Below are 23,226 nucleotides of genomic sequence, written 5' to 3' on the forward strand. Positions count from 1 at the left end.
ATGCTATATTCCATTCCCTCTTGAAGAAAAGCACAACTAACAATTATCTGTTGAAAAACACATTCATTCCCCCCTGCAAGTTAGATTATGAAAATAGCTTTAAACTCTCAATTTAACTTAAAACTACCAAAGCCAAAACAAGAAGGAATAATATAAAAACAATATTAAACCAATGGTTATACTAGTACTCTCCTGCTTAAAAAGTGACAGGAATTCACTAAATAAATCCTATATTTTTCTTAACATAGATATAGTTGTGTTTTTTTCAAAAACAATCCTGAGTAAAAAAGTTTTAAGAACCATCTTTTTTAGTAATTCGCAGAGAATATAAAAGCACAGCTTTAACAGATAATAAAATCTGACTGAAATACTTGGCAAAACAGTTCCATTTCTAACCCGGTCTATTAAAAAATTACTTCAAATGCAATTAAAGGATATACCAAGAGTATAGAGATGCGTCTTCTTATCAGAAAAAAACTTTTTCAAATCTATATTTGGCACTTTAGCACGCTTCTCTTCAAAAACGTCAGTTTTAGGATGTTTATATCTAAAGATAAAATGAAGTTTATGCTCTTCTCCACACTTATCTGGTCCAAACATAATGGTATATGGTGTTTTATCAAAGAAACTTTCCTGCAAAGTGGGGAGAGAGGGGAAGGAAGGGAGAGATGTCTTAATATTAGATATGGAGTTAGAAAATATTTAATGAACTCCTATTCTCTACACGATCTATGCAAAATTCATCCCTTAAGATATATTTTATATAAGAAAATAATTCTCAATAAACCAAAATTACTTAAAAAGAATAATTTTATGATACTAATAGACTAAATTGAAAAAAAATTTGATGCAGGAGGCAGCAACAGAAAGAACACTGAACTACAAGTCAGAACAAATGCATTTCATAAGCTACCTCTTTCATCTGAAGGCACTAAGAAACCAAAGTTACCATACCAATCAACATTTTTATATGCTCCTTTTCTTTTTCTTTTTTTTTTTTTTTTAGTGAGGCAATTGGGGTTAAGTGACTTGCCCAGGGTCACACAGCTAGTAAGTGTTAAGCGTCTGAGGCTGGATTTGAACCCAGGTCCTCCTGACTCCAGGGCCGGTGCTCTATCCACTGCGCCACCTAGCTGCCCCTGCTCCTTTTCTTATGATCTGGCTTAAAAAAAACCAAACAAACACATACTTGAATCTGTGATTTCACTGGCGATGGGAACTCTCTGTAAGGATATTTCTCTAACGATGCAGATGGGCACCTGGTCCCCAACTGTTAACTTTAGAGAGTTGCCTGGGACACTGGGATATAAGGGATTTGAAACGTGGATCTTCCCCACTCAAAGGCCAGCTATCTGTTATAGCATGTTGCCTCTCATCATGAGGCTTAAAATACTAAAATATGAAAATTTATATATTTAATATAACAAATTAAAGGTTCTATGGAAAAGAATACTTTTCTACCTAAATAATTCATTTTAGTTTTCTTTTAATGCACAAAAGGGAAAAAGCAGCAAAAGTATTCCAGCAGGTGCAGAAGGGACCAAGGAGACCATACACACTGGCTTCCTATTCCCAATTATTTCCCCTCAACTGGGATTATATATTCAAATGATCTTGATCAATTGTGAATGCTATGACCAAACTGCTCTTCCAGGACTCCTATCTGATAACACTGCACTAAGCAACATTCCATGGAGCTAGGGTTCCTTCTTTTGTGTTATGGAGTTGCCCTGCACCCCCTACAGTGGAATTTATCAGCTGATGGACCCCTTCTAAGGATAATGGTTTTTTAAATGTATAAAATACTGAAACAGTTATAAAACTAATTTTCAAACAAGCTTACAGACCCCAGGTTAAGAAATTTACCACAGAAAATTCTATCAAACTGTATCTTAAATTATCCCTCCTCTCAAATGGACTGAATAAAACTCCTTTACAGACCCTGTTTAATCCAAGTGTTTGCCAGGATTACAATTTTCTAAATTTTCTGTGGGATCCTCATAACATTTCTCAAAGCAATATAAGCAAAATGTTTCATTTTCACTTGTGTTATATTACTTTTCTGAACTTATGAATCTTATTTTGAAATTATATATAAATTTATTTTACTGCTACATGTAGTATTTTTAGTAGTATTTCTTTTTCTTTTTTTTTTTTTTTTTTTTTTTTTGCGGGGCAATGGGGGTTAAGTGACTTGCCCAGGGTCACACAGCTAGTAAGTGTCAAGTGTCTGAGGTCAGATTTGAACTCAGGTACTCCTGAATCCAGGGCCAGTGCTTTATCCACTGCGCCACCTAGCTGCCCCCTACATGTAGTATTTTTAATTCTTTTTTTTTTGTTTTGTTTTTTAGTGAGGCAATGGGAGTTAAGTGACTTGCCCAGGGTCACACAGCTAGTAAGTGTCAAGTGTCTGAGGCCGGATTTGAACTCAGGTACTCCTGACTCCAGGGCCAGTGCTCTATCCACTGTGCCACCTAGCTGCCCCGTACATGTAGTATTTTTAAAATCATGTTTTGTAATTTACAATTACAGTAAAATTTTAATAAATTATTGATACTCGTAATATAACAAAAGGATAAAAGTTTTAGTCACATTGAGTTTTAGAAAGTTTTATTAGATTTTTAAAAAATAACTTTCATGAGTTGTTTCAATTACCCTTAATTTTAAAACATCTGTTCATAGTTTACCAAGTATATCCTTTAAACACATGTATCAATTCAGTAAAATTAAGTATTAAAAGATCATACCAGATTCAAATAATCATTGTCTGTTAGAAGTTTAATGTATGCACCACCACAATCCACACCATTTTGAAAATTTACTTCGTATCTGCATAAGTGGAAAAGAAGAACTATATTGTGGATAAATGAAAATTGTTAAAATGGCTACTTTATTCCTCTTAATCAATCTGAAGTCAAGTAAAACACCCTGCATGTCAATAAGTGACCTCATAAAATATAACTCCTACAAACTCTATACCAAATGAGCCTCAGGATTTCCTGTTGTTTTTTTGTTTTGTTTTGTTTTTGCAGGGCAATGAGGGTTAAGTGACTTGCCCAGGATCACACAGCTAGTGTCAAGTGTCTGAGGCTGGATTTGAACCAGGTCCTCCTGAATCCAGGGCCAGTGCTTTATTCACTGCGCCACCTAGCTACCCCAGAATTTCCTGTTAAAACACAATTTGAATCCCTGAAATACAAAAACTAAAGTTGTCAATTCCCTCCCATACAAAAACAATGAAGAATCTTCAAGAACACCAGCAAAATATAAAATTTTAATTGAGAAAATATTCTATATTCACAATATGCTCTGATAAATCTTCAAGATATATCTTTAGATACCAATGAAAACTACAATTTCTTCTTCAAAAATGACAAGACCACAGGCTTGTTTTCTTCATGATAGTTTGCCTTTTATCTCAATAACAAAATGTTTAATTTAATCTCCAGAAATCAGATCATCCAGACACTGACCTAACCCTATAGTGGTAGATTGTTCAGTTAGTAACCTTTTGGAGTATGTTTTGCAGTCTTTACATATGCAAGTTTAGGGCAAAGCATCAATTAGAATTAGATTCTTATCATGAATCTGTTGCCATTTTGTGTGCCTCTGGTTATCACATTCCCTCCCAGTTAAAAGAGGAAATAAGTCCTTAGGCAGGTCACTTAACCCTCTCTGCCTACCTTTCTCATCTGTAAAACGAGCTGTGGAAAAAAAATGACAAACCAACTCCCATATCTTTGCCAAGAAAATCCCAAACTACTAAAAAATGACTGTACAACAAGGCCAAAACAAGCCACAGTCGAGGAGCAGCATCTAAATGAAGTTCCTAGTAATATGGGTAAAATAATCTGACCATCTTCAGTCTGCCATCCTCCCCAATCACCAGCTCAGTTTTAAAGCCCTTCACAATCTGGCTTCAATAGACATGATTCCCCTTTAACTTATTCTTGCTAACTTGGCCTCCTGGAGTTTCCTCCAAGTCGGCATTCTATCTCACTATCCATGCTTTCACAAAGGCTGTCATCAAAGCTCACCATCACTTCTTAGGACACCCTAGTCTCCTTTGAGGCTTATGCCACCTCCTACAGGAGGCCTTTTTTTTTTTTTTTAAATTTTTTTCTTTTTCTTTTTTTTGGCAGGGCAATGAGGGTTAAGTGACTTGCCCAGGGTCACACAGCTAGTAAGTGTAAAGTGTCTGAGGCTGGATTTGAACTCAGGTCCTCCTGAATCCAAGGCCAGTGCTTTAACCATTGCACCACCTACCTGCCCTCTAGGAGGTCTTTCTTAAACCCACTCACTCTTTGTTCTCTCTCCTCCTGAAATAATCATTGGTCTGTTTTATATGCTTACATGTTTCATTACCCCCTCAAATGAGTTACTTGAAGGCAGGGATTTTGTTTCATATTTGTATATATCTATGCCTAGCACACAGTAGGAGCTTAATATAAGATTAGATTGAAAATAACCTTTAGGGGGCAGCTAGATGGCGCAGTGGATAAAGCACTGGCCTTGGATTCAGGAGAACCTGAGTTCAAATCCAGCCTCAGACAGTGGACACTTAACTAGCTGTGTGACCCTGGGCAAGTCACTTAACCTTCATTGCCCTGCAAAAAAAAAGAAAAAAGAAAATAACCTTTAAAATAACTAGGCTAAAATGAAAATATCTCTACAATAATAATTTCTTTAAAGAAAGGATGGTAAATAAATCAATGGCCTTCTTATAAATAACCTCTTGCTACCCTCTGATATAAGTTAAAATATCTTGATGCCAACTAAGCCCATTTGACTTAATGATCTACTCAATGGAAAGACAAAACAAATATTTAAAACTCTTCTCCAAGACATAGCCTTCCAACTTTACATCTAGTCTTGTAAGCAGGAATCTGCTTGCTTATCAGACATTGATTTGTGTTAAGATAATAATGAATGCTAATTTCATTATTTCATCCCTTAGCCCTTCACGGATGAACTAGGAAAAACTATGAATGATAGTAAACTTTTGTTGCTTTTCTTTCAAATCTGTTATTTAAATTTTAAGAGTCAAAAATATAACTCCTAGAAGCCTACCAAATTGTAAATACCGTGGTAGGAGTAACCTTGAAACTGAAGATGAGAGAAAAGATACTGAATTTTCAATATAAGAAAAGCTTAATGATAAACTAAGCTGCTTTCAATTCACAAATGCATTCTTTAAAACCTACCTACACATGAACATGGTATAGACTCACAGGCATACATAGATGAGTTACAACTGTGTAAAACTTGTAATATTAGTAATGATCAGAAGAGAATCTGTAGTATTGGAAAACAGTTTAAAGTTTAATTTTTCCTGATGTGTTTTTTTTGTGTCAAGTTACTAAAGTCCCTAAGCGAAAATAAAAATTTTTATCTATACGTATTAACACTAAAAGTTTTAGTTAAACTAAAAATACTAATATTTAAAGTAGCTTTCTTTTTTTGGTAATAATTCTTTCATACAATATTTGAATCTTCACTAAGGGTTGATTGGCAAACAATAAGTCATCATTCAATTTGACTGATACCTTAATTAAGCACAAGAACTTAAGCTAGTATTTTGACGCAAAATAAAACATGAGCTCTGGATAATGGAGAAAGCTCTGGAATTCACTGTCAGCATTTTCAAGAAGTACTCTGACACCAATCTGCTGTGTGAACTTTTCATTTAACTAAGCTTCAGTTTCTTCACCCATAAAATGGGGATGTTATTTATAATACCTGCCTCACAGGATTGTTGTAAGGAAAACACTCATAGCACAATATATTTCGTGTTATTTTTAAATAGCAAATTTTATATAGCAATTTTTAAACAGCAAATTAAGGTTGCATCATTTTGTTGTAAAAAGTTAAACACATTTAAATGTGTAACAAATGAATATATTGGCTATTTCGTACCTAATTGGTTTTGCACTCAACAGGATAGTGAATTTCTATAAGGCAAGTAACTTTGCTAAGCAAAGTTAGTACTCTTAGCTAATACCTAAATAACTGTATAAAGTATTTTAAATTCACAAACTTGTAAGTACTGAGAAAGCAGTCACAAAACTTACTGAACTATCAAAGGTTTATCTGCAAAAATAAATGGTTTTGATAATAGAGCTGATATTGCATGATGCTTTGCTTGTGATTTCAAAACTAGTCCTCTGTCACCAGGTACTCTATTTTCTTTCAAATCTTCTATTTCCCATCTTCCTAAAAGAAAAAAAGACAATAAAACAATAATTTTTATGGAAGAAAAAGCATACACAAGTATTATAACATCTGTTAGTTTAGAAAATGTGCAAGTATCTTTTGTTTGGGCAAGGCAACTCACTATGTTAAAACTGGTTTATTCAACCAAAAGTTTCTTTTAAGTGGCATTTTTCAATGGCTGCCATACAATGATTCTTATATTTTTAACTGATGATATCTATGGAGAACTACAAAACCTGATGTGGTGAGATGTGGGGATTAAATTCTGTTCAGTATATGTTCAGTCTTCAAGTCACACGGTACTATGATCATTAAGTTTTCTAGCTGGCTTCTTCCCTTTGCTGTACCTAATTAACTATTTATTAGTTCTGGTCTCCTATCATGGTGTCCTCAGATTCCTTTTTGTTTAGCTTAATCTCTGGTTTGGACTTGACCTTTCAAGTCTTCCCTCTTCTCTTACTCCTTTCGCATTCTTCCATGACTATTTTACTTTGGCAGTTAGACAAAGAGGTATATTTTTAACAGCCTGGTATTTTTGAACCGTAGTCCATTATTTACCCAAGAATTGAAATACTCCATATGTTGAAATTTTTATTATCAGCATTATGATTATCTTCTTTTTTCATAAACATAGTTCAAGAGTTTTTAAGCCTCTATTTTTCTCTATATCAAATCAAATGCCTTCTTAAAAAAATAAACCCAGCGGGCTCTTATATTTTCTCTATCTCTCAGATAATTCTGATGGCAAAGATATGGCGAATACTACAGAAAAGCACCGGTGAAGAACTGTCTTTTAATGTTTTCATTATGGACGAGTGATACATGATTATTCAATTCTTTTTAATTTTTTAAAATAGAAATAACAAATTAGGCATGCATAGGGTTAGTAGTTATCTTCTCAAGTGACTTTTTTTTTTTAAGTAAAAGCACCAAGAGTGTTTTTTATCATTCTTAAATTTCTTTCTTTCTTGTGGGATTGTACGAAGAAGTCTGAAAATAGGGTCAAGGATTCCTATAAGCTGATTTTTTTAGCTTAATCTTTCACACTTTTTTTCCTTGTGGATATAGGAACTTGGTCACATTTTTTTCAAACTGAGTAATTGCGTAACACATTTCTTTAGTTCTCCCTCTTTCAGGAGGATGTTAAATTTAATTCTTCTATGATCCCTTAAAGACTAGTCTTCTTTCATTGAGTAATAACCCCATCTTGTGGACTTTTAAGATATTGTGGCTATAGATTTTTAAAACCATGCTGAGTTTACACAACTACAAGCAATACATAGGATTTATAAACTAGGAAACAGGCATCAGATAGATACAACTTTAGAAAACTTTCAGTGGGTAGAACAAAATCAAACTGAAGAATAATTCTGGCCCTTGGGCTGAAGGATTCCCCACTCCATGGCATATATTAACTATCTGTTGATCAAAATATTTAACTCATTAGGAAACTTTATTCCCAGACTAATTATACAGAATTTTATACAGCATTAATTTAGTAAAATACAGTGGTTTCCAGTGTTACTCATAAAGACATGGCTTATGGCTAAATTTAAAATATTATGATATTTCAAAACAAAACTTTGATGACATCACAACAAAACCAGAAGTAGAAGTAAATAAGATTACTGAGGTATAATAACACAAAATACTCCTCCTGCCTGCTATATTAATCTGTCAATGGGAAAGATAGAAGACAATCCACAAATTGAAGATGATCTCGGTATTCTTTTCCTCTCCTATGTTGTTGAGTCTCATCTTTATATGACAATCACAAGTTTCTATTCTAAATTACTTAAGTTTTCTAAGTATGTTTTTAATGTACACATTTTTTAAAATTTGCTAAATTCTTTAAGTGTACCTAGAAATTCAAATCACAGAAAACTTTTACATTTCTATTCTATAAAGTAGAACACACTAATGTTTATTTAATGACAAAATGCACTACCAATTAATTTTTCTCTGATTTCTCCCACTGGTTACCTCCAAAAAAGGGCTCAATCCTTTGTTCTCCCCTTTCTCGGAAATACAATATTGCTGCCCTAAGATTTCTGGCAGAGAACAGATTAAGTACTAGGCACCACCTAGCAGTTTTTTACCTTAAAAGAAGTACTGCTCAAAATACTAGAAACTGAAGAGTATTTGGATTGAATATGAATGCCTGGGTTCAAATCCTGGCTCCACAATTAAGCTTTCATATCATGTTTTCTTATAGGATTGTTGTGGGGAAAATGCTCTGAAAAGCTCTATGTCAAAGTGCATAGTAATTAGATGACTAAGTTTTAAATTACCTGTAGGTCTTTACACTACAACTATGAATAGTTAATGCTGCTCTTTTTAAAAAATAACAAGTCTGGGGGCAGCTAGGTGGCGTAGTGGATAAAGCACTGGCCTTGAGTTCAGGAGGACCTGAGTTCAAATCCGGCCTCAGACACTTGACACTTACTAGCTGTGTGACCTTGGGCAAGTCACTTAACCCCCATTTCCCCCCCAAAAAATAAAATTAATAAAAATAACAAGTCTGATAACCTACCTCTATAAAGTTTACAGAGCACTTTTCATACATACCCCATAAGAAAGGCATAATAAGCATCATGCTTTTTTTCTATTTTATACAGGGTGAACCAAAAGGCATGACTATTCAATAACTTTTATTAGTTGTTTTAAGTTTACGATACCATAGCATCATATACAGTATATTTAAGAAATGAATTTACATTACATGTGAAAATCAAATCTCATAAATGGTGAAAAATAAAGAAAAATAATGTTCAGAAAGTTATTAAAACATTAGACCCCTCGTGACTTTTGTCCCACCCTGTAGAGGGCAAAAATGAAGATCAGAAAGGTAAGTAACTTCACCATTGTCACATAGCTGGAAAGTGGTAGAGACAGGGCTTGATTCCTGGTCTCCTTACTCCAAGGGCTGCCACACTGCTACCCCTTTGCTCATAAGTGTACAAAATACAAGTGTTTCTTCCAAAAACTACAGTTAATTTCTTAAGTTTCTTTAAAGAACACTGGAAAATTCCACCCAAAATGTAATTGGCTCAAATATACTAAACACAACCACACAATATGACTTAAACATGCATATATTTAAGGAGTTTACCATCATATTTAGCAATGTTCTCATCAGTGTCTTCTTTCCTTGCTTTGGATAACACCCACCTGTAAACAATTAGTTTTCTTTTTTAATGAAAGGCACACATGTTCATCAACTTTTTAGATAGTTTAGAAATATAACTAATGAGTAAATTCCATGGAAGTTGTATTTTATAAAGAAAAGACCTAATAAGGTTCACTTTTTTTTTTTTGGGGTGAGGCAATTGGGGTTAAGTGACTTGCCCAGGGTCACACAGCTAGTAAGTGTTAAGTGTCTGAGGCCGCATTTGAACTCAGGTCCTCCTGACTCCAGGGCCAGTGCTCTATCCACTGCGCCACCTAGCTGCCCCTTAATAAAGTTCACTTTCCACTGAAAAATACTGTAAATTGTTTATTATACCTAACAGTAATTTGAACATGACTTGAAATAAAACCAAACAAATACATGTACAACTATTTACACTTAAAACATTTCTCAGACATATGTCCATGACATACTTTCTCTGAATCTCCTGCCTTTGTTCATTCATCTGTTTTAAAGTAAAATGTTCTTTTTATACTTAAGTCATTATCTTTAGGCACAACTTTGTTTCATATTACTTGACATTAGTTTTCCCAAATTCCTTTTTCACACTGCTATTTTATTAATATTATTACTTAACACAGTATATTCCTTAACACTGGGCCTGAAGTAAGGAAGACCTGAGCTCAAATCCAGCCTCAGACACTAGCTTAACCCTCTGTTTGCCTCTATTTCCTCATCTGTAAAATAGTGATAAAAATAGCACCCACCATCCAGGGTTGTTCTGAGGATCAAATGAGATAATATATGATAATTGTAAGGTGCTTAGTATAACATCTGGCGCACAGTATTATACAAATTTAAACTACTATGATTGTATCATATAGTATTATATTACATTGATAGTTTATTCAGCATCTTAACAATTGTTCAATTCAACAAATTTATTAAGCATCTACTTTGTGTAATTGTTTCTTTGTGCTCAGGATAAAGGAAAAATCCAGTCACTACATTCAACCAACAAGCATTTATGAAGTGCCTAGTACCATGTGACAAACATTTAGCCAAGTACAGGAGGGCTCAAGGAACTATACAGATAAATTTCTTAAAAGGTCATTTATCGGGGCGGCTAGGTGGCGCAGTGGATAAAGCACCGGCCCTGGATTCAGGAGTACCTGAGTTCAAATCCGGCCTCAGACACTTGACACTTAACTAGCTGTGTGACCCTGGGCAAGTCACTTAACCCCCATTGCCCTGCAAAAAAAAAAAAAAAAAAAAGGTCATTTATGGGGCAGCTAGGTGGCACAGTGGATAGAGCACTGAACCTGGAGTCAGGAGTACCTGAGTTCAAATCCGGCCTCAGACACTTAACACACTTACTAGCTGTGTGACCCTGGGCAAGTCACTTAACGCCAAATGCCTCACTAAAAAAAAAAAAAAAGGTCATTTGAAAAGAGAGAAAGTACTGACAACTTGGGGGACTAGGAGAGATTTCACAGAGGGGTAGCCTTTGAATTGAACTTTAATAGAAGGTGAGGATTCTGAAAGGCCATGCTGAGGAATGCTTGTACAAATTAAAGACAGATGAAAGAATGTCAATTTCAAGAATCAGTAGTCAAGTTTGGCTGAAATGCACAGGCTCTGAAGAACCATAAAAAAAAAAATCAATCTAGAAAGGTAGGCTGGAGCCAAAAAAATGGAGGAAAGCGAAAGCCAAGAAGGAATATTGTCTGATATGTGGTTTAGGAAGATCATTTTTTTCAATCTTAAAAGTATTTTATTATTTTCCAGTTACATGTAAAGATAGTTTTCAACATTTGTTTTTATAAGATTTTGAGTCCCAAATTTTTCTCCCTCTCTTCCTTCCCTCCCCCTTCCCCCAAGACAGAAGGTAATCTGATATATAGGTTACATATCTACAATCACATTAAACATATCTCTGCATTAGTCATTATGTGAAAGAAGAATCAAAACAAAAGGGAAAAACCTCAAAAAAAAGTAGAAAGAGTATGGTTCAATCTGCATTCAGATTCCACGGTTCTTTTTTCTGGATATGGAGAGCATTTTCTATCCTGAGTTCTTAGGAAGATTATTTGGGGACCTATGTGAACTATGACTTAGAAAAAGTAAAGAAAGGAGTGAGATTTTATTACAACACTATACAATGTCCCATCTGAGAAGTAATCAAGGCCTGAACTAGGATAGTGTTTGTGTGTGAAAAAAGAAAAGACAGATGAGAGCTGTAAGACATTTGAGCAAATCAAATTTATATTGTCTCCATTTTTGTAACTGATTCTGTTCTGGATCACTGTTGACATTTTGTACACTGCCTAAGTCACACTGTGTTAAGTTCAAAAGTTCAGCTTTCCTCACTGAGTTAAGTTTAAAAGTTCAGCTTTCCTGATGATGATCACTGTTCTATTCATGTGTCAAGGAAATCTGCTACCCTTGAAGGATGAAGGTGGGTGCCAAAGAGTCTAGTCTGTTATCTCTGGAATATTGTTGTCCTTCAAGAAAGTCTGGTCTCTTATCACTGTGATACTTAACCATGAAGGTGGATACCACTAATGATACTGTCCCTTCTGCCCATGATGCTTCAGATTTTTTAACCATTTGTATTGTTTTTCCCATCTATGATGCTTCTGCCTTCTAGTTTTTGGATATTCCTCCTTTCATTCATAAAAATGATTCATCTGGATCAACTGTGATTGACTTAGCTCTTCTCAGCAATACAATGATCCAAAACAATTCCAGAAGACTCATGATGGAAAATGCTATCCACATCCAGAGAAAGAACTATGGAATCTGAATGCAGATAGAAGCATACCATTTTCACCTTGTTGTTGGTTTTGTTTTGTTTCTTCCTTCTTGTGGTTTTTTTGTTTTGTTTTCTTGGGGATTTTTGCTTGTTAAAGAGCCAAGAGACCCCTTTTGTACTGGCAACTGCTAGCCTTACTAATAAACTGAACATGCTTCGAACTTTGTGCCTTGATTTTGACTGTGACCCTATCCATTCATTTATCCATCGATTTGTAGCTACATCTCTTTTTTCTCTTTAGAGTATATCACTAATAATAGGATTCCTAGGTAAAAGTTAAGAATTCTTGTGATTACTGTGTTTGTAGTTTAAAAAGATACTGACAACTGGCAATTTCATCCAGAATGAAGGATTGTACTGATTGCTACAAAATTATTATTAAGTTATTAAGTTGTGTCCTTTTCACGTACTTTTGCCAATTTGCTGTAAAGGGGGTATAAAGTGGCACTTCAAAGTTACTTACAATTTACATTTCCTTAATGATTAGCAAGGCTGAACATTTTTTCAAGTGATTATTCATACTACCTATATCTGTTCACATTTGTAAATTGCCTTACTATTTATCTAATGACTAGGTTGTTTTCCTAAAATATTTATAGCATTTTTAAATATTTTGAGCAATAAGTTTGTATGTTAAATTTATTACAATTATTTTCCCAATCTCTATTTTCATCTGGATTATATGGTTTTTTGGTGTGTAAATAAAATTTTATTATAAAATGTACCATTTAATTGCTTAAAATATATCTGTTAAATGAAACTAGGATCAAGATAATATTAGTTTCCCTAATTTAATATACTGTTTAGTATTATGACACATTTGGAATCTACTGTAGTACGTGACAGAGATCTACATTTACCTTCCCCCATATTACAACAGTTTCCCCAAAATTCCTTACATAATGTATCCTTTTCCTTAAGATATTATTATTATCCACAAGTTTATCAAATACTCATCTTTTATATGTTTTTGGTTCTTTTTCTGCATTGCTAGTCTGTCTCGCTGGCTTATTTTTCTATATTTTACACAATAAAAAACAATTTTAAGGACAATGCTTTTATATAATATATTCTGAAAGGGCTAATCCACTTTCATCTGAAATTCCCCCCACCTACAAATTAATTACTTTGATTTTCCTAATAGCTTGTTTTCCACGTATATTTTATTGTAACTTTATTAAGTTCTATACAGAACCCCAATAATGATTTTTGTTACTTATAATGATGTATGATTTAGAGATCATTGTCATTTTCGCTATATTCATTCTATACATCTATGAACACTGAATTTCCTTCCAGTTAATTTAGATCTTTTTCTTTCTGAAGGCTTTTGTAGGCAATATGTATGTATAGTTAATATTAAGATATTAACATGTTTTTTAAAAATGTTTCTCTTTCTATAATATTTATTTGCATAGTCTACATTAGCAACCTGTAAGAATGTAAACGTTATATAGGTTTACCTTGTATTGTAACTCTGTTGAATTCATGTTACATTTCCATTTTTTGTTAAGCTAATGAATTTTATAAGTAATTATGTAATTCAATGTATCTTTTTTATTTTCTAGGGCAATTCCTCTGACTTTCTCCTCTGTCTTATAACTGCTAGCATTTCTAATACTATGTCAAATCAGAGCAGAGAAAGACATCTTTGTTTTTCTATCTGTTTTGGTCCATTGTATATAAGGGTAACTGAAAAATCCCTCTAGTCCTTCCTTTTTAAAAATCAGTTAAAATATTTTAAGTGATTATTACTATACTGGAATACTAAACTTTTGTCAAAAGCCTTTTCTCCATCTGTTGAGCACTTACATAGATGAGATCACAGAATAGTCAACATTCAATCCAACATTTATTTATTAAGTACCTACAAAGCACAAGGCACCTTGCTTGGTGCTAGGGCTACAAAGATAAAACAAAAAGTTCCACTGGAGCGATTTGCCATTTTTTTTCAACAGGTCATTTTACAGATGATGAAACTGAGCTAAAGAGGGTTAAGTGAATTGCCCAGGGTCACAAAGTGTCTGAGGCTGGATTTGAACTCAGGAACATAAGTCTTCCTGACTCCTGGGCCTATCCACTGAACTGCCCCTACTAAGAGGTAGCGTCTGGGAAATAAGCCTGGAAGAAGGCTAAGAGTGATTTAGTTTCTCAATGACTATTTTCCTAGGGGACAAGAGAAGAAACTTTAAAAGAAGCGGTAAAAGGATCATAGATTTACACCTAGTTGAGACCCTGGAGATGGGACTGAGGTACAAAAGGGAGGGGGTCACTACATTTCACAGAAACTTGTCAGGTACTTGAAAGGTTTACATTGTAAAAAGGTCTGTATTAAAAGAAGCTGTCAATGGTCTAAAACCCCATAGTTTAAAACATCAAGTAAAATATCCTTTTGAATATTTGCTATCAACTTACCCAGTCAATATTCCATTATCAAAGGTTTCTGTGAAATATACTTCTCCTATAGGTTGTGGTGTCTTGTACTCAACCTAAAAGACATATTACACATTGGTCTAAAGCTATTAGTTGTAAATAAAAAGAAAGCTTTTGAAAAAAAAATGTTTACTAATAACTCAGTGATGAAACCTGAAGAAAATAATTGCTAGAAACAATCAATTTCTGGGTCTTCCTCTATGTGAATCTTATGTAATTTTATTTGTATATTATTTTTCCTATCAATGAGGAGACTAGATTTTAGGGAAAGACTATAGCTTAATTAAGCAACACTATGGCTTGAGTGGAAAAAATTTCCAGTTCCCATAGGAGAAAGAGATTATCATCGAATAAGCAAGATTCTATATACTTATTAACAGGATTATGATTACAACTATGGAATCCGATTCAATCAGTCTACCCCTAGCTTACTGAAATACATCTACTTTAGCTGATTCCTTTTCTTCTAAAAGAAAAATTTGTAAGGATTGTTTTGGTGATCTGGGGAAGAGGAATGACTCTGAAGAGTGGTAAGGTTCTTTCTAGTAGGCCTTCCTCATGAACACACTAGCTCTGTCTTACTCTACATCTGATTTATCATTGCACATTTTGGACCTTTCCACTTAAAAAAACTCAAAAAGCATGATTTAAGACAGCCTAGTTTAATCTGGCCTCATGAATAGAAAAGCCAATAACAGAGAAAAATTCCTGCCTAAACTTTTCTTCATGCATGAATATGTAAGTTAGGACCACAGATGATTGCCAGTTTCTTTGGTATAATTCTCTAAAGAAGCGGTGTCAAACACCAGCCATGCAGCCTACACTTCTAAATGTAGCTCAAAACCAATTAAAATGCAGGGAAATAATGAACAAAATAAATAAGACAATAGAACCTAATGTTAATATGTGGTTTCCTAAGTTAATATACAGTGTTGCCCAGAGGGATCCTGAAGTCCAGTTGAGTTTGACACCATGGATATAGAGGTTTACTTAATAGTTTTGGCTAAAACACTTAGGTGGACAATAATAAATGAGTGTTCACTTTCTGTAGATTATAAAATTCTGTATTTAATGAGAGAAACGGCAAAGAAAACACAATCCAAATAGTATGAGGCTCTATGGGAAAACACAAAGAGGTGTTTTCAGAGCTTACATTTAGCTGAGGTGCTACAACACTCAAGAATGTGTACACTTGCATCTCTACAAATACAAAATCCAAATGTGAAATGAGTTCATAAAGATTATTTACTCCTGAGTACATGCCAAATTTTGCTGTGTTCATATTTCAACATCACCTTTTCCCCTTCCTCATTTTTCTTTAGAAAATTTTTTTTCTTAGAGAAAGAAAAGTGTTATTTTCCTCTGTAACAGGTAAGAAATTATACTTTCCTTTTTGTTGGAGGAGGAATATATAGTTTAGAAGCCCTTACAAACAGGAAAGTTTGAAAAATCATTCTCAAATTAAGTTGTTTAACCTAGTAGTAAGGTCCTATTTCTATGTTTACTTTAAAAAAATTATCATTCTTCAAATCACTTTTTTAAAAAAAGCAAAACTCTGTGAGGTACCATATACAGAAGAGAATAAAATAATTCCTGTTTTAGGTTAGTGATCTAAACAACCTGGTCATAAGTAAGTCCATTCAGAGATTGCAGAATTACAGATTTGTAAGAATTTCAGGTATTAATCACATATATGAGTTAAGATAAAAAAGATAACTACACATTTTATAATTAAATTTCATTGCACAGTAATCTTACCTCTGGGGGAAGTATATCTTCATTAGTCATAATTTCTTCTGAACTTTCATCAAAATCTTCCATCTCAACATCTTCATCCTGCAATTCTGCTTTTACTAAGGTGAACAGCAGAAGACTCAAATATAACCAAAAGCCTTGGAATTGCATATTGTTTATCTGTAAAATTAAGATCGAGTTGCCAAGGTAACTATAACATTTAAAGCTACCTTTAAAATTTTTACAAATAATAATTTAATCTTCCCCACCCACCCCTCATTTTAGGGCAGCTTTTTAATCAAAGCATGTATATTATCATGCTATGAATAAGTACAACTCTAAGAAAACCATCTCTACAATGCACACATTCTTATAAAATGCAAAACTTTCAGTCTCCTGAAATCTAAACTACAATACTGGAACAAAGAATGGTTGGTTAATTCATGTATTATTGAGCAACATACTGTAGAAATGAGCTGAAGAGGCCTCATCCATGCTCTTTTTTAAGAAATCAGAATTCACTCTTGACCCTAGAGAGCTAGTTATCTTATAATGCAGGTCTGGTGAGGCCATGTGGAGAAATTAAGAAAAGACACCATCACTCTGTTTATCTAAAGTGCATGTCATTATAATCATGAAGGATCAGTAATGTTATCTGGATGAACAAAGAAAGTTTAGTGAATTAAAAACAACTTGTCAGTTGTTAGGAAGATGGGCCCTTCAAGTAACAAAAATGACTATATCTAGAAAGACAAACAGTGTGCCCCAGATTCTATTCAGTAACAGTAAGGTTTGGGTAAAGAATGTTGTAAGTGCAAAAACCTGTGCATCTGTTAATGTTTGCAAGCTGTCGATAACTAATTTTTTAAGGATGAAAGGAGGCTCTGAAGTTACCAAGCATATCTTAGTTCTTCATCATTTTTTGTTCTACCATCCGTGTCATGACCATATTAGAACACAGTAATTTGTCGGACCAACTTGTCCGTTACATATTTCACAGGCTGTGAAAAAAGTGGTTTGTAAACTTTAAAATGATAAGAGATGAGTTTCTATGACTTCACTGAGTGAAATAGAGATAAGTAAAATGATCATGAATAATAAATATATGAACTTCTTTAGATGTGAATTTCCTCAGCTGTAAAATGGCAGGTCCTATCGGTTCTATTATTTGTAATGACACATAACAATTTACTAAGTGTTTTCACATGCACCGTTTCATTTGATCCAGAGAACAACCCTATGAGGCAGCAGCCCAGACAGCTATTATTTTCTTATTATGTATGATAACACTTACATAGTAATTAAATATCCTTAGCTCATGGGCTAAAACTAGACACAAAGTCACCAAAAACCTAGTCCTCCACTATTCCATGAAACTACTTCTTTATTCTTACTCTACCTTGTTATTGCTTTAATTTTTTAAGATACTGAAAAGGAAAAGGATTCAAACTTTTACTACAACATATTTTCACACCTTTTAGAAGCTTTTTTTTTAACTCCAAGAGTCATGTAGGTTTATCTAAAAATATTCATATACATTTCATTACTTTTAAAAGGAACATGCAAAAAATTCCTGCAATTTGATCAAAAATCGTCATGTATACTAGATCTGTATCCCAAAGAGATCATTAAAAAAGGAACTACATGTACAAAAATATGAATAGCAGCTCTTTTTGTAAAGGTAGCAAAGAATTAAAAATTGAGGGAACGTCCAAACAAGTTGTGGTATATGAATGTAATAGAATCTTTTTGTGCTGTAAGAAATGATGAGCAAGAGAATTTCGGAAAAACCTGGACTTACATGAACTGATGCTGAGTGAAGCGAGCAGAACCAAAAGAACACTGTACACAGTAACAGCAATATTATCAACTATGATAGATACTTAGCTCTTCTCAGAAATACAATGATCCAAGACAATTCCAAAAGACTCATGATGGAAAATACTCTCCACGTACAGAGAAAGAACTAGAAAATCTGAACGTATATCAAAGCTTACTATATTCACTTTTATATGTGTATGTGTTTTTGTGGCTTTTCCCTTTTGTTCTGTTTCTTCTTTCACAACATGACTAATGTGGAAATATGTTTACACAATTGTGAATGTATAACCTATATTGTGTGCCATCTTGGGCGGGGAGAAAAAATAAAATACTATTTACAAAAAGAAAAAGATATTAAGAAAAACATTTTTAAAAAAAGGATCATTGTGTAGTAAGTACTGTTGGCTAACAATAAACCTAACTATATAACTAGGTCATTGACCATCTGCTTCAACAGAGGAGAATATCCACACTGAGTAAGTAGACTATGATAAAGTACACTATAACAAAAAATTGTTTTCTGGGAACAGCTGGGTGGCACAGTGGATAAAGCACAGGCCCTGGATTCAGGAGGACCTGAGTTCAAATCCAACCTCAGACACTTGAAACTTACTAACTGTGTGACCTTGGGCATGTCATTTAATCCTCACTGACCTGCAAAAAAACAAAAAAACAAAAAAAAAAACCCAAATTAAGTTTTCATTAATAATTCCCAAATTCCATTAAAGAGCCTCCCATATATATATGAAAGTGAAATTATCAAGTCTGGAATGAAGACCAATGTGAGACTATAATAAAAAATAACTAATAGCTTTTCCTGATTTTGATTTTTTTAGTGGAGGGAAAAAAGAAAACTCCTAGATACTTTAAAATTGGTAAACACGAGGCAGCTAGGTGGTGCAGTGGATAGAGCACCGGCCCTGGATTCAAGAGGACCTGAGTTCAAATCTGGCCTCAGACACTTGACACTTACTAGCTGTGTGACCCTAGGCAAGTCACTTAACCCTCATTGCACCATCAAAAAAAAAAACAAAAACCCTTCCATAAAATTGGTAAACATGGCCAGAATATTTCTTAAGATATTAAAAATAACACTTTGTAAGCACAAGTTACAAAATTTACTATTCTCATTTTTAGCTTTAAAAACAGGTATGGGGGCAGCTAGGTGGCGCAGTGGATAGAGCACCAGCCCTGGAGTCAAGAGGACCTGAGTTCAAATCCGACCTCAGACACTTAACAATTACTAGCTGTGTGACCCTGGGCAAGTCACTTAACCCCAATTGCCTCACTAAAATAAAAATTAAATTAAATTAAAAAAAAATAGGTATGGAAAGAAGTCAAGATAGTGAGTGCCTACATCCACTTTTCTTGAATAAAATGCCCAACTTTGATTCAATTCAACAGGCATTTATTAAGCACCGAGACTAGGTAATAACGATAAAGAGCCAAAAACAAAACTTGCAGGGCCTTCAGAATATTAGCGAAAGGCATGATTCCCTTTTAAAAAATCATGTTTTTATTGATGTTTTTTCTCTTGACATCAGTCATTCCTCTATAATGAGAAAATCAAAATATACTATAGATTTTATCTAATATCATATATATTATTCTTAATAGTATCCCATGTCTTTTGACATGAAAAAGGAAATATGTTTCATCACCTGTTCTTTAAACTTCTTTCAATGATATTTGATAGAATATTTTTACCATTCTACTCTCCTAATTGCCTTCACTAATTTGTGTAAAATTTTTTAATATATTTAAAATTGTAATATTTTAGTTAGCACATTGCCTCTTTAGCCCTATATACTAATAAGAATTTAAATAAATGTTGATGAATACAGAATTCCTAAATAATAAAATACCAGATTAACACAGTTAAAATATCTGGTTGAGAGTCAAATGACTTTTCTATGCAAATTAAATCAAAGCAATGAATATTCATTTAACATGGTACAAACCATTCATTCTGTCTTGAATTACATTACCAATGGTCTTCACCCTACCCCTTCTGAGGCCTCCGACTGTTATATCTAGTATTTTTTTTTTAAATAGACTGTGGGGGCAGCTAGATGGCACAGTGGATAGAGCACCAGCCCTGGATTCAGGAGTGCCTGAGTTCAAATCCGGCCTCAGACACTTAACACTTACTAGCTGTGTGACCCTGGGAAAGTCACTTAACCCCAATTGCCTCACCAAAAACAAACAAAATAGACTGTGGTGTTAGTTATCCTAACTCATAGCTTTTCTTTTTTTAAAAAAAAATATTTTTAGTTATTTTGTTAAATATTTCCTGGGGCCACTAGGTGGCGCAGTGGCTAAAACTGGATTGAGGAGGACCTGAGTTCAAATTTGACCACAGACACCTGCTAGCTGTGTGACCTTGAGCAAGTCACTTAACCCTCATTGCAGGAGAGGGGGGGGAGGAGGAGGAAGTTTTCCAAATATTTCCTAATTACATGTAAAAGAATTTTCAACATTTAAAAAAAATTTGGGTTCTAAATTTTCTCTCTCCCATCCCTTTCCCCTCCTTGAGATGGCAAGCAATTTAGTATTTATTATTTATGTTGTCATGCAAAATATATTTCCATATTACCCATGATGCAAAAGAGGAAACAAACAAAACGAGAATATAGTTGTTTTTTGTTGTTGTTGTTGTTTTTAAGTATGCTTCAATCTGCTTTCAGACTCCATCAGTTCTTTCTAAAGAGGTAGATACGGGGCAGCTAGGTGGCACAGTGGATAGAGCACTGGCCCTGGATTCAGGAGAACCTGAGTTCAAATCCAGTCTCAGACACTTGACACTTACTAGCTGTGTGACCCTGGGCAAGTCATTTAACCTCAATTGCCTCAACAAAATTAAAAAAAAATTAAAGAGGTAGATAGCATTTTTCTTCCTAAATCCTTTGGAACTGTCTTGGATTATTGTCTTGGTCAGAGTGGCTAAGTGTTTCACAGTTGATCATCGTGCAATGTTACTGTTATCACGATGTTCTCCTGATTCTGCTCATTTTATTGTGCAAGAGTTCACGTAAGTCTTGCCAGGTTTTTCTGAAACCATCTTGTCATTTCTTATAGCACAACAGTAGCACATAACAATCATATGCCAATACTTATTCAGCCATTCCCCTACTGCTGGGCAGCCCCTCCATTTCCAATTCTTTGCCACTACAAAAAGAGCTGTTATAAATAATAGTTTTGTGCAAACAGGTTCTTTTCCCTTTTTTTTTTTATCTTTCTGGAATACAAACCTAGTAGCAGTATTGCTGGGCCAAAGGACACACACAGTTTTATAGCCCTTTGGGTGCAGTTCCAAATTGTTCTCCAGAAAGGCTGGACTACTTCACAATTCCAACAGTACATTAGTGTCCCAATTTTTTCCACATCCCCTTGAACATTTTTCTTTTTCCTTTTCTGTAATGTTAGTCAATCAGATAAGCGTGAGATAGTATCTCAGAGTTGTTTTAATTCTTTAATCAGTAGTGATTTAAAATATTGAGACTATCGAGAGCTTTGATTTCTTCCTTGGAAAACTGCCTGTTGATAGTGGTTGTTTAGTCAGTGTACACCCTACCTGGTCATAGTATATGATCTTGGTAATATACTGCTGTAATCTCCTTGCTAGTATATAAAATTTCTGCATCAATATCCATTGAGGAAATTGGTCTATAGTTTTCTTTCTCTATTTTTGCTTTCCCTGGTTTAGATATTAAAACCATATTTATGTCATAAAAGGAATGTAGTAGAACTCCTTTATTTTTGCAAACAGTTTATAAAGTACTAGTAATTAACTGTTCCTTAAATGTTTGGCAAAATTCACTTATGAATCCAACTGGTCCTGCAATTTTTCTTTTAGGGAGCTTTTTTGATGGCTTGTCCAATTCCTTTTTCTAAAACAAAATTATTTGTATTCTTCTGTTAATCTGAGCTTATATTTTTGTGAATATGTATCCATTTCACTTAGATTGTCAGTTTTACTGGTATATAATTGGGAAAAATGACTCCTAATAATTACTTAAATTTTATCTTCATCCTTTTAATCTCTGATACTAGTAATATTAGACTAGTTTTAAAAAAACACAAATACGTAAAAAAATTAGACTTTTAAAAATAAAACTAACCAATGGCTTATCTACTTTATTGGGTTTTGTTTTGTTTTGTTTTTCATAAAATCAGGTCTTAGTTTTTCAAGTGGCTCAATGAGGTTTTTTCACTTTCGATTATATTAATCTCTCTTTTGATTTTCAGGATTTCTATTTTTGGTGTTTTCTGATCATAGATCAGAGTTCTGCTTCCTTCATAGTCCTTTGTGATCTGGGATATGGTCATCTCTGCTGTGACAAATTTAAATCCGTTCTTTTTTTTCTTTAAGTTGCATGCCCAATTCATTTATCTGTTCTTACTCTCTTTTAGTGATTTATGCATTTAAGAGATATAAACTTTCCCTTAAATACCGTTTTGGCTGCACACCACAAATTTTGGAACGTCTCATTGTCCTCTTTAATGAAATTACTGGTTGTTTTGACTTCGCTATCTTCTTTTGAGTTTATATCTTAATCTTCCTTGTAGCCCCAGTAGCTTTTTACACTTAGGTTCTTTTTTGTGGCTGTTTACTAATTTTCCATCGGGTTTTTTGATAACTGTATGTTAATGTTGGACTCTGTTCCCAGCATTGGGGCAGGAGGAGAGACTGTATCAAGTTTTAGGCTTTTTTGCACTACTATTTCCAGAAATAGTTTGGGGGCAGCTAGGTGGCACAGTAGATAGAGCACCAGGCCCTGGAGTCAGGAGTACCTGAGTTCAAATCTGACCTCAGACACTTAACACTTACTAGCTGTGTGACCCTGGGCAAGTCACTTAACCCCAACTGCCTGGGGTTGGGTCCTTCCATGGTGGGTGTGATCTGGGGTATGGTCATTTCTGCTCTACTGGTTTGCAGTTTGGTTCTTACTTAAAAGGGGACCTTCATCCCTTCGAAATATAATCCATAGTGCTCCTCAAACCCACTCATCCCTTGAATTGGGAAATGACTCTCTCAACTGAAAGTACTCCTCTCCATCCTTGAACTATGACCCCAAAT

The 23,226-nt window shown here is 34.2% G+C and overlaps 1 protein-coding gene across 1 annotated transcript in view; it reads right to left on the reverse strand.

Annotated features, from left to right (window-relative positions):
- CLGN (calmegin) overlaps positions 1 to 23,226 on the reverse strand; it is a 74,738-nt gene that overhangs the window by 35,014 nt on the left and 16,498 nt on the right. Inside the window, exons 2-7 of the mRNA XM_043971923.1 lie at positions 16,350 to 16,505; positions 14,574 to 14,647; positions 9,326 to 9,384; positions 6,072 to 6,213; positions 2,748 to 2,829; positions 441 to 633 (exon numbers count right to left, since the gene is read on the reverse strand). Coding sequence (XP_043827858.1) covers positions 441 to 633; positions 2,748 to 2,829; positions 6,072 to 6,213; positions 9,326 to 9,384; positions 14,574 to 14,647; positions 16,350 to 16,496 — 697 coding nt within the window. The 5' untranslated portion in view covers positions 16,497 to 16,505. The remainder of the gene's footprint in view (positions 1 to 440; positions 634 to 2,747; positions 2,830 to 6,071; positions 6,214 to 9,325; positions 9,385 to 14,573; positions 14,648 to 16,349; positions 16,506 to 23,226) is intronic.

The sequence above is a fragment of the Dromiciops gliroides genome, chromosome 6 (assembly GCF_019393635.1).
Source record: "Dromiciops gliroides isolate mDroGli1 chromosome 6, mDroGli1.pri, whole genome shotgun sequence".
Lineage (NCBI taxonomy): Eukaryota > Metazoa > Chordata > Mammalia > Microbiotheria > Microbiotheriidae > Dromiciops > Dromiciops gliroides.